This window comes from Solanum dulcamara, chromosome 4, assembly GCF_947179165.1.
Source record: "Solanum dulcamara chromosome 4, daSolDulc1.2, whole genome shotgun sequence".
NCBI lineage: Eukaryota > Viridiplantae > Streptophyta > Magnoliopsida > Solanales > Solanaceae > Solanum > Solanum dulcamara.
Window position 1 is genome coordinate 16,891,607 of NC_077240.1, and position 16,642 is coordinate 16,908,248.

At 29.3% G+C, this 16,642-nt stretch overlaps 1 protein-coding gene and 1 long non-coding RNA gene across 5 annotated transcripts; one reads left to right on the forward strand and one right to left on the reverse strand.

Moving 5' to 3' along the window:
* Positions 1–689: 689 nt before the first annotated feature.
* On the forward strand, positions 690–8,454 carry LOC129886676 (glutathione S-transferase 2-like). Of its 3 annotated transcripts, none has more exons than XM_055961464.1 (10): positions 690–990; positions 1,109–1,208; positions 1,335–1,391; positions 3,378–3,463; positions 3,562–3,633; positions 3,943–3,996; positions 4,090–4,165; positions 5,150–5,211; positions 5,376–5,449; positions 8,118–8,454. In XM_055961464.1, exons 1-10 carry the CDS (start codon positions 802–804, stop codon positions 8,134–8,136), a joined length of 789 nt encoding a protein of 262 aa, XP_055817439.1. In that variant the 5' UTR covers positions 690–801; the 3' UTR covers positions 8,137–8,454. The 3 variants fall into 3 exon arrangements, with proteins under 3 accessions (XP_055817439.1, XP_055817440.1, XP_055817438.1); XM_055961463.1 differs by having other exon boundaries at positions 691–990; positions 5,390–5,449; XM_055961465.1 differs by lacking the exon at positions 8,118–8,454 and having other exon boundaries at positions 5,364–5,449.
* LOC129886677 (uncharacterized) lies at positions 1,400–13,966 on the reverse strand. 2 transcript variants are annotated; one of them, XR_008766240.1, is made up of 4 exons: positions 13,851–13,966; positions 13,723–13,752; positions 13,276–13,338; positions 1,400–2,865 (listed from the first exon to the last, which is right to left on the reverse strand). It is a non-coding gene; the product is annotated as an uncharacterized LOC129886677 (long non-coding RNA). The 2 variants fall into 2 exon arrangements; XR_008766239.1 differs by lacking the exon at positions 1,400–2,865 and having other exon boundaries at positions 13,086–13,338.
* Positions 13,967–16,642: the final 2,676 nt, after the last annotated feature.

Consider the following 16,642-nt stretch of genomic DNA (forward strand, 5'->3'; position numbering starts at 1 on the left):
AAAAAAAAACTTTTAAAGATATAAATTGTAGTTAAAGAAAAACACGATAACTCATTATCAAACTAACAGTTATCATTTAGTATAATTTTAAAATTAAAAAAACTTAAATCTTTTAGATATAAAGTATATTTAAAGAGAAAATGACAATTCATCATTGCACTGACAATTAAAGAATAAAATTATATTGGTACAAAAACATACTCTAAATAATAAGGTAAAAGAAAAACTATATTGGTACAAAAACATACTCTAAATAATAAGGTAAAATAAAAACAAATTACATTATATATAAGCATAATAATACAACACAATTATAACAACAATTCAGTAAAATTTCACAACATGAGTCTGAAAAATAATACAACACAACTATTTATAACAAATTAGGAATTATGATAAGACCTAAAAGGACAATCTAAAGTTGCGAAAATGAAATGAGAAATACAACTAGACTACAAATTTACAGTGCAAGAAAATTATTACTAATAATTGATATAGGAGTATCTATTACGTAAAGTAGGAGTATCTATTACGTAAAGTACTATTTTGTATTTATTTTATTCTTGAGAGCTTTTTAAGGATACATAATTAAAAAATATAATAAATATTATATTTTTTAAATTTAAGACATGAATAATTTTGCTTAACCAAAATATTTATCCTCTTTCTAAAATTTCATAAGAATGTTTAATTTTAAAATACTAGTGTAAAATGTAAGTGTTTACAAAATGTCCTTTACTTTGAATTCAGATCTATAGCAGAGAGCAGAAAAGAGTAAATTTTCCGAAAAAGTGAGTAAAAATGAAGATCAATCCACCAATGTTATTGCAGATTAGCAGATCGTATATTAAACTAGTCAAAGCTGACAATTTTCAAATATGGTTTGGTAGATATTTTTCTCACACTGAAACTCCAACTACCAACTCTATTGTTAATGATTCATTAGCTGTTCCCATTTCAACTTCTTCCATGGAATCCGATAACTCCCAGGTAGGTTTTCTTTCTGTCTATCTCTTTTCACGCACACACAGTTGAAAGGAGCTAATTTTGAGCTGAACAAGAAATTGAAAGCTCACCTTTTTATGTAATAAATTTAACATTTTTGCAGAAGAAGGCAACTGATTCAACATGTGTTTCGAAGACTGTATTATATTCTTTCTGGCAAAGTTCATGTTCTTGGAGAGTTCGTTTCGCCTTAAATCTCAAAGGTCTAATCTTGGTCATGGAATTTTTGTTCAGTATCTTTTTTGGGGGGAGTGGGGGGGGGGAGGGGGGATTTCAACTGAATTACTGTTTGATTGTTAAATTTGTGTTTTGGTTTCTGGGTTGCACAGGGCTTTCTTATGAATATAGAGCAGTCAACCTTGACAAAGGAGAACAATTCACTTCAGGTATTATGTTTGATTTTTTTGGTAGTCATTCACCTGTATGGAATTCAGAAGTACCAAAGGCGTTCTCGAGTGCAATATTGTGTTGATAAAAAAAAGATGCAGATAATTAATTCCCATAGAAATTACTATATGTAGTGGATAACTCCAGCCAAGAAAGCTATTCTTTGTGGTGAGCGCCAAATGTCTCTGCAGATTTTTTAAGTCGCGATAATAGTGTGTCAGACAGTCTGAAGATTGGCTAATCTAGCTCCTATCTGCTTAATTAGACATAGAGATAGTAGCTGCATCCATATTTGTAAGCCCTTTCGCTGAAGCTTTTGCCTATAGCTCATGGGTCATGATTACTAATAAACAAAAATCTTATAGCACTTGATTATTGTAGTAATGAAGAGAAATAGCATTCATTTCAGTAAAGAGTATGAATAAGTTGTTTGGCTGCTTTGGAAACTTATAACGCTAGTAGCTTATACCTCATGACGACTATAGTGATGGGCAGAACTGTAAACTATTTTCGTGAAGAGTAAGAATATGTCGTTTGACTGTTTTGGCAACTCATAACATTAGCTTATGTACATTTCAGAACCAATAAGCTGAGAACTTAAACTTCTTGTTAATTGCTCTATGCTGGATGCTCCAGTATAACACGCATATGTGTAGCTGTAAATTGCCCCCTTTGCTTCTTTAGTCTGCTAACAACAGAGAGCTTCCCGTGGAAGGCTACCGAATATCTGAACTTTGAATACTGACCAGGTTTCAGAGAAATAGATCTAACTTCATGAGTGTTCAGCTTTAGGTTCAAAAATTCAGGTTCATACCTAAGATTACTCATTTACCTTGGCATTTTCCTTGTGACATTTCCAACTTCACCTGGCAGTAATTTCATTAGCCAGTGATATAGTAAAAAAGCATATGCATGTCTGTAACTTAGGCCATTAGAGATCAAACCAGAAAGAAGTATTTCTTCCATCAAGTTGTCAAGTGGAAATTTGAACAGCAGTCTCATATTCAGTGTGACTGATCAGAAGCAAAAAAAGACTCATTGTCAGTGGGTTCTACAACCCCATTCAGTGTGATTGATCAGATAAAAAGGAAAAAAAAAGACTCATTGTCAGTGGGTTCTACAACCCCAGGAACGTTCGTGAGTTTACAGTATTTGTCTGAAGTTCTTTATTAACCGGTACCAATAAGATCTCATCTTACACATTTTTGTCCACAGGCTATTGTTGGCACAGCATATCCTTCAAATTATCATAAAATAGGAGCTGTTTTCAGGTCCTGATGTCTAGTTTTTGTAGCTCAAACTACCCTCCTCCCGAAGACAGCATAGAATTGTCCAATTTACCTTTTCTGTGATATGATTAAGATCACCCTTCTCTATGAAAATATATGTCCAATTAGTCATTCACTTTAAGGATGCTGAGCCAGTAGCCTCTTAAGTACACTTAGCTCTCTGGTTATCGGTGCCTGATTCTTCCTGTAATATAAGACCTTTTTAAAGTCAAAAGGATTAAAGGTGTCCAATAAATAATGGGAAGTCTTACTATGGGAAATCCGTAATATTATGTAGTTAGGTAACCTCAGTGTGATTAAGCATAGGTATACATGCAAGCTCTTACCCTGTTTGGATAGGAGAAAGCGTCAAAACAGACAAATTTATCCAGAAAAGAAAAGGAGATGAAGCATAGATAGGTCTACTTGATGATATAAGGATATTCTCTCTTGATTGAGTTAGGGAAAGCCAGTTTCAACTTCAAATTTGTAAAACTTTGTGATACCGGCAGATGGCTTCTGCAATCCAGTTATGAGTACTGTGATAAAGTTCTGTTTCCATTTATTTTTGCCCTAACACAATCTTCCATAATGATCAGTGTTCAGTGGTTCACTAGCATAGTTTCAGTAATGCTTCCAGAACGGAATATTGGTAGTATATGAATAATTTTTTTGTTGCACCATTTATTCTGACTAATGTCATATGCATATTTGCAGAGTTTGATAAATTAAATCCTCTTCATTATGTTCCTGTATTGGTTGATGGTGATGTGGTAATTTCGGACTCCTATGCAATTTTACTGGTAGGATCTCTTAAGCTTACATGATCTTCTTTGATTCCTAATCCTGACATCATCATGAATGATTCAGTTGTGTGCCAATCTCTTTGCTGTTTGGCTAGTATTTAGAAGAGAAATATCATCAGAGACCCCTGTTGCCAGTTGAACCTCAATTAAGAGCTCTCAATCTTCAGGTAAGATCCAAGTGCCTGTGGATCCTTCACTTAGGAACTCCTTGAAAGGCATTATGAACTAATCAGGAAAATAAGTCCTTGAAAGGCATTTTGAAGAAAAAATTGTAGAAATAATGTGTTGCATGTGGATGCTCATTATCTTGAGTCCATAAGGGCAAGATATCTTGAAGAATGGTGATTTATATCATCTCCAGATTTAAGGTTGATGAATATTGACTTGTGGGAAAATGTTCTCATAAAATATGTACTACAGAGCAAGGTTGGTTGCAACTAGGATAAAAGCTGTGCACCCCTTGTCTTTCTCTGCAGGCAGCAAGTATTATCAGCTCTAACATGCAGCCACTTCATATGTTGTCAGTGCTGGTATTTCTCTTGCTCCAGCAGTTCCTTTTTATGCTCTGTGTCGTCAAGGATGTTGTTTTTTCAGGGCAATAATAGTTGCCATTCATTTTTCAGAGGTACATGGAGGAAAGGGTTGGCCCCGAGGAGAAACAATTATGGGCAAAATTTCACATACAAAAAGGTTTTGGCGGTAAGTTTCGTTGAACTTTCTCATAACAATTTTCTGCTACTTAACTATACTTCAGGGAATTATATTGTTTTATCAAGGATTTAACGTAATAATCTCTTCCTTACTGATGTTCTAAAATTTGAAACTACCATCAGTTTTTAAGACAAGAAGGTAAAAATGGGAAATTATGTAAAGCCAAGCAGGCTATGCTTGCTTGTGTATGCACTGCAGGAAATGTACTCATGTGGATTAAGTTTTATGCATGTTCTATCTACCAGACTCATTTAGTCCACATGAGAAAAGAAGAGTCGCCAATAAAGCCTTCAAGTTAATTTTGAGGCTTTAACTTTGAGTTGTTTTGGTACATAAGAATGCTCATTTTTGTACTTATCAGAAAAAGAATGTTCATCATCATGCTAATTTATTTGACGTAGTTTCACTGGATTGGTTATTAAGGAGTTAGTTTCACTTGCATATTTTCTATGTAGCAGACTAGTTTTGGGCTTGTATAATAGGGAAATCATCAAATGAGTAGGATTTTTATCTTCTGTATTATCAGTTGAGTTCTTAAAAACTTGATTCCCTGTAACTTTGAATATTGTTAGTTGTACATGTGGTTGAAACTTTTTGAAAATCCAATTGACCTTTTATTAGATTAATTGTCATGAAGGGTATCATGAATATTTGGATAGAGGTAATATTCGCCTTAATTGGTGGTCGATTTGATTTTCTCGAGTCTAGAGAGTAAAATTAGACAAGACCTCGCTTTCAACCTGACAATGTTCAATATCCTCGCTTTGTTTGCTTAAGCGTGTGGTGTTTAATTAGACAAGAGGACACTTTTTGGCTATAGATCATGATGTATCCACTTATTTCTATAGATTCTAAGATTCAACTAAGACTCCTTCTGTTGCCTGATGTAGCGAATTTTGTTTCCTTGATTAGTGGTCTTTTTCAACCTCTTGTTTAACTGGTTCTGAAGAAACTTCTTTTGTTTTGGAGCAGCTCTTGAAAAATTGCTGACGGGTTCTGCTGGAAAGTATGCTACAGGAGAAGAAGTATATATGGTATTTTGTCTAGCACTTGTATGCTTTTTCTTGATAGCATTGTTTTATGGTGCACCTGAATTCATTGAACTTCGAGAGTAGTGGAGATAATATCATGTCAACAGTTAAATGATACTAATAATCTTGACGATGTTATTCCTAAATGATCTCAGCTGATATAACAGGGTGGACATTGCAGGCTGACGTGTTTTTGTTACCTCAAATTGCAGTGGCTACTAAAAGGTTTAACATTGACATGGTAAGTTTTTTCTGGCTACTAAATGTATTTGGGTCAATTTTTTGGCTTCGACATCATAATTAGTTTAAACTCTACTCAGATCCTTTAAGTCTCTCTGCATTGGATTAACCAACTTCATTGTCAACTGCAAACGAGCCAACTTGAATCAAGCTCTATTCATGGCATACACATAAGATTTACGTGATCATTTTCATCCAATCTTTACCGTAGGAAAAGATAGCCTTGATATAATAGTTTACTTAGTTTAGACAAGATTTCATTATCATTTTATAGCAGACACACACAGATATAGTTAGGTACAGTGGTGGATTCAGGATTTTTATGAAGGGGGTTCAAAGTATAAAGAAATAAACTGTGAAAATTACAAGATAAAAAAATGAAGCGAGATGGGAGGAAAATAGTAATCTCAACCCGCTAAATTTAACTTATCTTGTCATGCCAGGGTTAGGTTCTTCCTACTTTTACCTTGTTCAATCGAGCTTTTTTACATTTTTTGTGCTTTTTTTTTCCTTTTTTTTTGTAGTGTTCTACTTTAATTTGAACTTTTTTTAAATTCTGAATTAATGCCCATTCAATCATATGGTACTTTAAAACCCACCAAGATTCTTTAAAAATGTGTAAGAATTGAGTTACTAATGTTATAATGTATATTCAGAAGATAAATAAATAACATTATCGATTTTTTAGTTCATTTAATTCAATTTATTAGGTTTATCATTTATAAAAATAAAAAAAAGACAAATGATGAATAAATCAAATAAGTTTAGTCTAATTTTCATCTTTTTAGAATCTAATTGAAAAAAATAAGAACGAAATACTATAAAATTTAAAAACAAAAATCAATTAATATATTTTGTTAAAAGAATATTTATGAATTTTAAATTTCTTCATTCAAATTATTTTAAAAGTTACTTTATTTTACATACTATTTTTTCTAATTTAATTCAAATTTAATAATAATTCATCAAACTTAGACCATTTCGGTCAACAATGAACCCCTTAGCCACTGAGCCAATACCTTTTTTTAGTTTTAAGGAGGTTCATTTTAATATATATATTTATAAAATCAGAAATTGACCTTATATATACAATGTAATTTTTCGACGAGGGAGTTCGAGTGAACCCCTTGAGCTTCACGTAGCTCCGCCCCTGGTTAGGTAGAGACATTATATAATGCATGAATATAGTGTCTTCCTCGACTTTGAAATCAAGATACTGCTACATTTCGTAATTAAGTAAAATCCCGTTGCTTCATAATTAGGAGCGAAGCATAGCAAATATAAAAAATTCTCATGATAATCGCGTAAATTATTATTGTACATGGTAAAAATTCTTGTTTAATTCCCAACTTCAAAGTTTTATCCAAGAAACTTAGATTTTTAAAAATAAATGAGACAATGCACACCCACCGGTGGACATGGATAAAAATGATATGCGAGGTAGGTTGAAAATTTGCGAATTAAGATAGAACTCCCACCGTTGACATCCCTATCATAGTACCCAATCATATACGAAAAATAAATAAATAGCCTTTGTTTTTCTGTGACTATAACATGTTACATTATTCTTTAACACACTTGTGAAACATGTGTCCTGTTTTCTTTCCTCGAATATATATACACACAATGTCACACTCATTTAATATTTGTGAACCTAACGTACATCTTCTACTGTCTTTTTCCTACTTCTTGTTGCCTCACTTGCAAAACAAAAATAATCAATCAGCAAGTAGGTTGTCTAGTGATATTTTCTATTCCATTTAATGAGCATATTTACTAAACTTGAGGATCCGATTGGCCATAGAAATTATCTAGTTTTAAGAGTGTTAAATTAAATTTGGGTCTAACTCATACCTCAAAAGCTAACTCAAAAGGGAAGAGGGATTGCCGATATCTTATAAGGAGACCATTCATCTTATTAACCACCGATGTGGAACTTATTCATTCCTCAACACTCCATCTCACACTCAAAGTTGAATATCTTGAGCGTGGACAATTTAATTTTGGGAGTCCAACATTGGGTGAGAAGGATTCTGTTATGATATCATGTTAGGTTTGGAGCTTAGCTGACACTCTTAAAGCTAGCTCAAAGTGAGTAGAATTGTCCAAGCCTTATAAGGAGGTTTTGGTCCAAGATATAATCGTTGGTTTCTTTTTAAATTTTAAAACTTGCCCTAAATTTTTATATTTTATAAAAAAAATTCCATCTACTTATGACCCCAACTAATCCTCATCTCGCCATGAAGAAATTGTTCGTAGAATACGGAAAGATCATAGTAAAGAATAGCTAGTTATTACAGTTGTTAAGACTAATTTTTATTTTTTTTGCACTGGCGGATCTTTGTAACTAATTGTAATTTGACGAATTGTCATAGCTAGTAATTGTGTTATTAGCAGTTTTTATTAAAATATGGTGTTATGATTGTAGGTAAATGATAATTTTGTGCAAATGTATATAAAAGTATGATTTGTGATAATGATAGCAAACGTCACAAATGAAGGTTCTGCCTTATTTTTGGGAATAAGTATGTTATGTTTGGTATTTTTGATAATTTTTAGAATTAATGAGAGTATAAGTCATGTTTCTTGTTCATACAAAAAAAATGAAATATGTTCTGAAAAAGTATGGCCGAACACATTTTGATGTTGACATTATTTTGTATGTGCAGTCTGAGTTTCCCACCTTAAGGAAGATATATGATTCTTGTGAAGCATTACCAGAATTCCAAGCTTCTTTGCCAGAACGACAGCCTGATGCTGCCCTCTGAGCTTATATGCTAAATGCATAGTTGCAAGAAAATATAAAACTGTAGGTTGTGTTTAATATATGTTGTAAAATGTTTTTTTTATTATTATTATTATTATGAAAATCTTATGAAAGAAAAGATTGTTGAAAAATGTTGAAATATGGAAGTTTTGTATTATGTCTGAGAAATTAGGTTATTCACATTTTTTTGTGATGTGTAAGAAATTCAATTATAATCTGTGAAGGATTTATAATTTGTAGATTTGGTTTTGATTTAGTTCAAGTGTGCATTGAATAAAACGTGTCAAGTTTTAAATGATCCCGAGTTATTATGCCTAAGCTTTCTCATGGCGTGGCTATATATTATCATTTTGTCAAGTTTGTTGGATTGCCATCCATATAGTTGCTTTCTAACCAAAAATTTAGTAATCAGTTTCATTAATTTAGGACAAATTTGATCTACACTTGAAAGGAGGATATTTCTAAACCATTTTTAATATATTAAGCACATGCCACAAATTGTAAATGGGGGGCTGGGAAAATGGAGTGGAAAGAAGCCGCTTTCGATTGGGACCATACTTTTTTGTCCAAACGGGCCCTTAAGTTTTTTCATGATGTGGCTATATTATTATTATTATTCAAATTAATTGAGACTTCAAAAATTTAGCTTCTTCTCTCCTACCAGTAACCCGGTAATATAAATTTATACCAAAGTTTTTTATCATGAAAACTTATTTATCTCATCTTGACAATGTGTAAAAGGATATACGCTGTGTGTTATCATGGTTTTAGAAAGAAAAAAAAAGTCTTTAGAACACTTTAAATAGTTTTCTCGAAATTAGTACTACTTGATTAATCCATCCCTCTACTATTATTGGACTTTTGCGGTATCAAGGCCGTATAGTAGATATCTTAATCTGTAATTTTCTTTGGTCCACATTTTCCCATGCAAATTTATTGATTTGTGCACTGTTACTTAAAATTAAACTCTACCGCATTAATTGATAAAATTCAGCTTATTTTAAAAAATATTTTTTAAAAAAAAACTGACAAATTTAAAAGGCATTTTTGTTTAGGAATGAGTGTTTTTTCAATTTTTTAAAAGGTGTTTTAAAGTGTATTTTTTAGAAAAGTGCATTTACGAAAAAGATACTCTCTTCGTATAGTGGTTTTATCTCTTTATTTTGTTTTAAAATAAATAGTGTTTTACGTAATAACAAAAAAATATTTTTTTCAAGGAATTTTACATTATTAAAGACCTACTTCTTTCTTTAAAGTATTTGATTAAGGATGAGATAGTAAAACACTTTTTTATTTCTAGGAGTGAGTAATTTTTGAGTGTGTTCGTGCTAAAATGACTGCATGAAGGGAGTATTTCTTTTTTAGCTTTTAAAAAATAATTTCTACTTATCTCTCAAAAGTTTGGTGAAGTATCTCTCGTGTTTTAAAAATAATCATTTTTTGAAAGAAAAAACTTAATCAAACAAACTATAAGATCTCACGATCATTTATAAAATAATAAAAAAATGTATTTCTAAATCTCGTAAGCATAAAAATCTGTTATAAAGAAACGTTTTTTTAAACACGTGTCGCAAATCGTAAATGGGGGGCGGAGAAAATAGTAGGGAATGGAGCCGCTTTCGAGTGGGACCATACCTTTTTTTTGTCCAAACGGGCCCTTAAATTGGCTATATTATTATTATGATGATGATGATGTCAGTGTCTTGGTTACCATCTATGTAGTTGTTTTCTAACTGAGGTCCTTTATTTTATTCCCCACCCCGCTGGGATCTCTATTCTTGTTAATATTATTTTGGAGAGAAGTATATTTGGCGTAAATTATTTATTTCGTTGAGTTATTGATAAATTTTAAAATATTTTTTATTTAATTAATTAAATTTAGATGTATTCTCTATTTGCCATATAAAATAGAAAGTGATCTCAAATTCTTGTAGAAGCATGGACTCTTAATAAAAAACTGAAAGAAGTATTGAAAGCATCCCTAAATTTGACAAGAATTTAGGTGTATATTTCACTCAAGTTAAAGATTGAGAGTGTATTTAAGTTCAGTTAGCAAAGTAAAGGGGTGTTTTTAAGAATGTCAATAGTTCGAAGATGAAACTAATAATTCGCGTTGAGTTTAGGAGTGTTTTCAATATTTTTCTCTTATTTTTTTTATTCTCACTCGGTGTCTAATATCCACAGTCTAATTAATTTGGATTCGCATAGCATATCGCCCCATTCAGGGAATAATGCTCCCTACCAAATTTTTTTTTATATTTAATTAAAAAAAAGAGCAACCTCATCCACTGTAACATATCATTTTACAGTGGATCTACTCTTGTTATTATTACATTAGATACAAAATGTGCAAATTATGCTTTAATTAAGGTCGGTTTCAATTAAGTATCACGACATATGAATACTTAAGTATTTTCATTAGTTATTTTGGTTAAGATTTTGAAAAAAAATGTTTTTATGTACCGATAACATAGAAAAGTTATTCACATACAATATATCATCTTTTTCAGTAATATGTATTTGTCTCACTAAGATGTAAAATCTCAAATCTATTTCAATTAATGTCGACATATATATTTTAAAGGAGATAACATATTTACATAATTAACTTAACTACCTATAAGTATTTGAGAATACATACAATAACTTTTTTTTAAAAGAAATGTTTGATACGAATATGTTATTATATTTTTAAGTGTTTAATTAAAAAAAGATTTACTTTAAATATTTAAATAAAATTTACCCACAATTTTAAAAAATAAATATATATAAACTAAACATTATTGCACTTGTCATTTCTTCTCCTATTTCTACCAAAGTCATCAAAACATGGACAAATTGGTGTTTTCTATTTATGGCTGCCTTCTGTACCTGAGAGAAAAGTCCTTTACCGAAATTTGTCTGTTTATATTTAATAATAATAATCTCCCAGCTGTATAATTCAACTCAAATTGTAAAACTCATGAGTCACCTTGTTCCATTAAACAGTTTGCCCTCAAAAAATCTTTAGATTTTTCTTATACTGCCAATAACAAAAATCATGTCCACAAACTTTGAAAAATTAATAATCTATTCTTAAACTATGCAAAATAATTCATATTAAAAAATATTTTTTAACGTATTAAAAATTACTTTAAAATTATTCTTTCACTTATTGAATTAAATTTGCCTTTATTTCACATACTGAATAAAAAATATTTATAACATATTTAAAATGGCTTAAAAATAACCTTCGCTGTTTAAATTTTGATGTGATTATGTGAAGGAAGAAGTTATGAACTTTAGTGATAATTTCCATATTTTCAATGAAATGATACATCAATAACTTGGTGATCAGCTTGATCCTCCAAAAGGTTTGAAAAAAGAGGCATATCCTGAATCACATGAGTAAAAAAAATAAATGGTTTTCGATCTTCACAATGGGGGTGGATCTAAAAATCGAGAAGGTATTCACCCGAATCTACTTAACAAAAAAAAATTATTGCAAGATAGATTTATATATATAATTTTGGTGATTCAAAATTTAACTTAGATTTCAAGTTCAAATGGCAACCCACCATTGCTCACAATATTCTCTTATCATCATATAGGAAGGTTTGTGAAAATATTTTTTATTTTTTAAAAATGTTTGATTGATTAAATTTTAAGAAATTTTATCTTTTTTAATATATATATATATATATATATATAGGTATTGGAAAAAAAAATGTGATGTCTCAAACGGAACTTTGGCATTATTACAAGTTCTTCCACTCCTCAATAACCGTACATTTCTTCATTATAAATTGAATTAATTTCCACATCAGTTTGACTGTTGAATAGCTTTAATTGACTACAATATAATTTTCTCAGATTTCATTAATGTTTCTTAATTGTTGTTACAGACTATTAGAAGCCTTGAGTATTTTTAATTAACGTTTGATTATTATCCTCTTATTTAATTAGAGGCTCTTCAGCCATTTTTATTTCTCTCACATGGGTGGAGCTAGCTTTTTAGTTACGAATTTAATCTATTAGTTTAATTTTTAAATTTGTACTTCCAAAAAAAATTTGAACATGTGTAAATTATTAGGTTTTACCTAATAATTTTAATGATTATAATTTTGAATTTAGAAACTTCAAATTCTCACTCTACTTTTGTAGAAATAAAAATCAAAATTAGAGAAACTATTGTATATTTTAATAAAACAATTTGTTGTTAGTTTATGTGCTACCAATTTATAGGAAATATCGATGAATAAGTTTATGAAATTAGAAAACCTTTTATAAAAGTAGAGTAGTCATAAACCAAAAAGAATAGAAACTAATATTTCACCATATTTAGTTCTAAACTTCTCTGCATATAATTAAGATTCATATTTTTTTATAATTTTTTTATATATATTTTTGTTGCTTTATTTTTTCAAGCAGGCATTACTAAATCGGATTAGGATTACCGTAGTATTAAAATAATGAGTATTTTATATGGATAGGATTATTGGATTAGGATTTTGATTATTATTTTTTGACCAGTTTTCCGTGTTCCTTAGACGTTTTTGTTACTATTTTTTTTACCTAATTTTTTTTTTTGGAAGTTTTAACAATTTTTTTCATATTATTGTGGTTGTTTTTTGATAAATTTTTTTTATCAAGTCTATTTTAGTTGGGAAAGGATTCTTCGTGTAGGAATTTAATCATGACAAGAAAATCTTCTTTATTTTTTTATTACATTTATTATAATCAATATTTAATATCATTAAAATAATGATATATTAATTGAAGAAAAATGGTGAAAAATGAAGGGCAAGTGTACGTACTTTACACGTATGTATCGCATTAATTAATAATAAAATATATATAAGAAAAAAAATTATTGTATGATATTATTAAGTAAAGATAAATATAATATTCATTTAAATAGTAAAAAGAACAATACTACAAAATGCAATAATTGAAAAATAAAATTGGATGCCTTCAGAATTTACAAAGAATAATAATTCAGTTAAATCAGATATATAATATATGTAGTTATGCATATTTTATGGCATGAAATAATAATATGTTATATAGTTGCATCTCACCTAATATCTCCTCATAGATGATGTTTTTGGGGTATGTTTCTTTTTGTTGTAACTTTAATTAACCTGTAATGATAAAAGTTGTTATTGACGACATTGAATTTTCATTTTAAAAAGTTCAATATATCGTTAGCCATGTAAGAAAATATACAGTAAAAATTATGTAATCTAACATTTTAAAAAAATTGTGACCATGCAATTGCATTTTGAAGTATTCAAGTTTGCCAGAATTATGATTAGGGCATTATTCTTCAAAACTAACATGTATAAGAAATAAATTTACTTTTATGTTAGTAAATTGAATAAACATTCATATATAAAATATCAATCTGACAACTACACTTGAAACATTAATACCCATTTTCTGTAGTGTAATACGTTAAGAATGAACCAATAAAAGTGCATAATCTATAAACAATTGATAATGCTAAAAAAACTAAAGAAACTGACCTCAAGTAAGAGTGGGGAGAGACAATATGACTGGAAAAAAATAACAAAAAAAAAGAAATATAAGACTTAATGCTTGAATAACCTACCACAAATTTTAAAAGAAAAAATAAACTACTGATTTTACTTACCCTCGTCTCCAAGTAAAGCAAACATAATCTTAATTGAAGAAAACGATAATAATTAATTTAACAAAAAGCAAATACTAAGTAAAAACAATTTGTAGTGGAAGCAGTACGTGAACGTGAAAAAGAAGAAGAAGACATATGAGGTATTTTAATTGTGATACTTAATTCAAGTAAGGAAAGAATTTGTACAAACTATAATTCTAAATTTTAGGAAAAGAATGTGAGAGAAGTTGTGAAATTTAATTCAGGCAAGGAAGTGATTTGTACAGAATATAATTCTGAATTGATTAAAATCCTAAATTTTAGGATTTTTTTCAAATAGAAAATAAATTAATTACTAAAATATATTAGGACAAGAATGAATTCTTGTATATATTAATTAGGTCTCTTAGTTTTAGTTTATCTTAAACGTGTTTTAGGTATTTTGACTTTTATAAATTCCTAACTGATTTAAACTCCTAGTCTAGTTATTAGGACTTTCTATGTAGTAGTTCAAATACGGAAGGATTTATTATATAGAAAAATTTAATTGATTTTAAATATTAAAAAAATAATTTTGTTTAAATTGGAGTCTTTTAATGAGTGACAAAAAATTCAATCAACATTTTATGGGTCTTTATGCTTTAATATAATATAAATAGATAGATAAAACCAAGTTAAAAGACTTTTAAAATTACCCGCTTTGAAATTAAGCTTCTCCGGTTCTGGGAGAGTTGCTTCTTTCTTTGACTTGTTGGGAAAAAGCAAGCATCTGATCAGATCAATCAAGTTAATCAAGGACTATGTTGTCGAGTAACGATTGAGCGAAAGTTAATCCACGACGGTGGAAGTACGATTGATTCCGTCGATCACCTTCGAAACCTAAATCCATCTTTTAAAATGGAATTTGGTTAGCACCCATATTTCAGAATAAAAGAATGGTGTTCAACTATTAAAAATAAAATTTCTCAAAAATTGATTGAGAGACAGAATTTTTGATTCTTAAAAAAGTATATATACTTTTTAATTTTCCTTGAAGCCAGTAGACCAAGACTTGAATGGATAGAATCGTACTGCCTAATCCTCTACTAATTGGATTAATGAATTATCCGATTGGAAATGATAACATATAAGTTGCAACAACTCAGCTCACGTTTGAAGACCGACGTCCACAGAATTGTCTGGCAGAGAAGTGGGTCCCATTTGAATTCGTTTTTACACCTGGCAACGAAGTGGGTCCCATTCTAATATATATGTATTTAAACCCCGACTAAATAAATAATTTTCGTAGCATAACTTTTTTCATTTCACGGCTCAATTTAAAATCTCTGATTAAAGATATAGCAGCCACATTATCGCACCACAATCTTTATTTGTAATTAATGCACAAGCACGGAGGGACATATATCATTATTCACCATGTCCTAACATATTTTCATGCATTTCTATTGCATTACGCACATTTTATATGTCATTTTGTTTAGTAAACATTAGCTTGAGTATGTCATCTCCTTAAATATGTACAGTAAATATATACATTGCTTTATGTCATCTACTTAAATATACCTAACCTTAAATGGAATGGGCATGTGGTTTTGCCGCTTATTAAGATAAATATATATAATTAAAAAAGTATATTTTAAGTGGTAACTTATCTGCGTAATAAATGTTTGAGAACATGTATAATTTTTTAAAGAAAAATATTCAATCAAAATATCTAATAGAAACACTTTATCATATATTTAATGTTTAATTAGAACAGGTCTTAGTTCGAAAATTTACATAAAATTTACTGATAAATTTAAAGAATTATCCATTACGCATGGATTTTCTTTAATCAAAATTTAAACTGAAGTATACAATATGAATACTTTATTATGAATTTAAGTACTTAATTGCAATTTGTTTTTAGTTCGAATGTCCGAATAATTTTCTGATTAATATACATATTTAATGATATATTAAGCCTAGAAAGTATATATATAATTTGCAGTCTGACACATCAAATTTTGGCTTAATTGTGAAATTCTCAAACAGTCCAAATTAGGAAAAACACACTGAAAATGACACCAATCTTAAAAACATGATCACAAGGAATCATCATATTAAAATAGTGGTAGAGTCCGTTTGGATGGACTTAAAAAAATAACTTTTATGTATGAAGTGTTTTTAGAATTTTTAAGTGCTGAAAGTTATTTTTATAAATAAGCAGTTGAGTGTTTGGATAAAAGTGCTTATGTTGAAAATAAGTGTTTGAATTTTAGAGTTAAAAGAATAAAAATGGTAGTTTGGGAATTTAGTTAAAATGCAAGGGATATAAAAGTAATTTACATGGTCAAACAAAATGACTTTAAACACTTGGAAAAAAAGTTAGAAATCCTAACTTTTTATTTTTGACTGACTTTAAGAACTTTATGGCTTAAAATTAGCATTAGGCAAACACGTCCAAAAGCTAAAAAGGAGCTTATAAGTTGGTTTGACCAACTTAAAGCCCATCCAAACAGACTCTTAATTTCCTAAATGATCATTAAAGTATTAAAAATTGTTTTTAAATATTATTTTTATTTCATTTAAGATTAAAATATAATTCAATTATCACTATTTTTCTCAAAATATACTCAACACTTCAAAACCTCCTTCTCTCTTAGTTGGCATGCCATGTCATTAATATATTTTTTTAATAATAGACTTATTTAATTCATCAAACTCATTTAACCAAAATTATAATATTATTTTTTTAAAAATACATTAATTTATCATACTTAAATATTATATTTCTTTCTATTTGTGAAGAATAACTTTTTAACACTTATTAT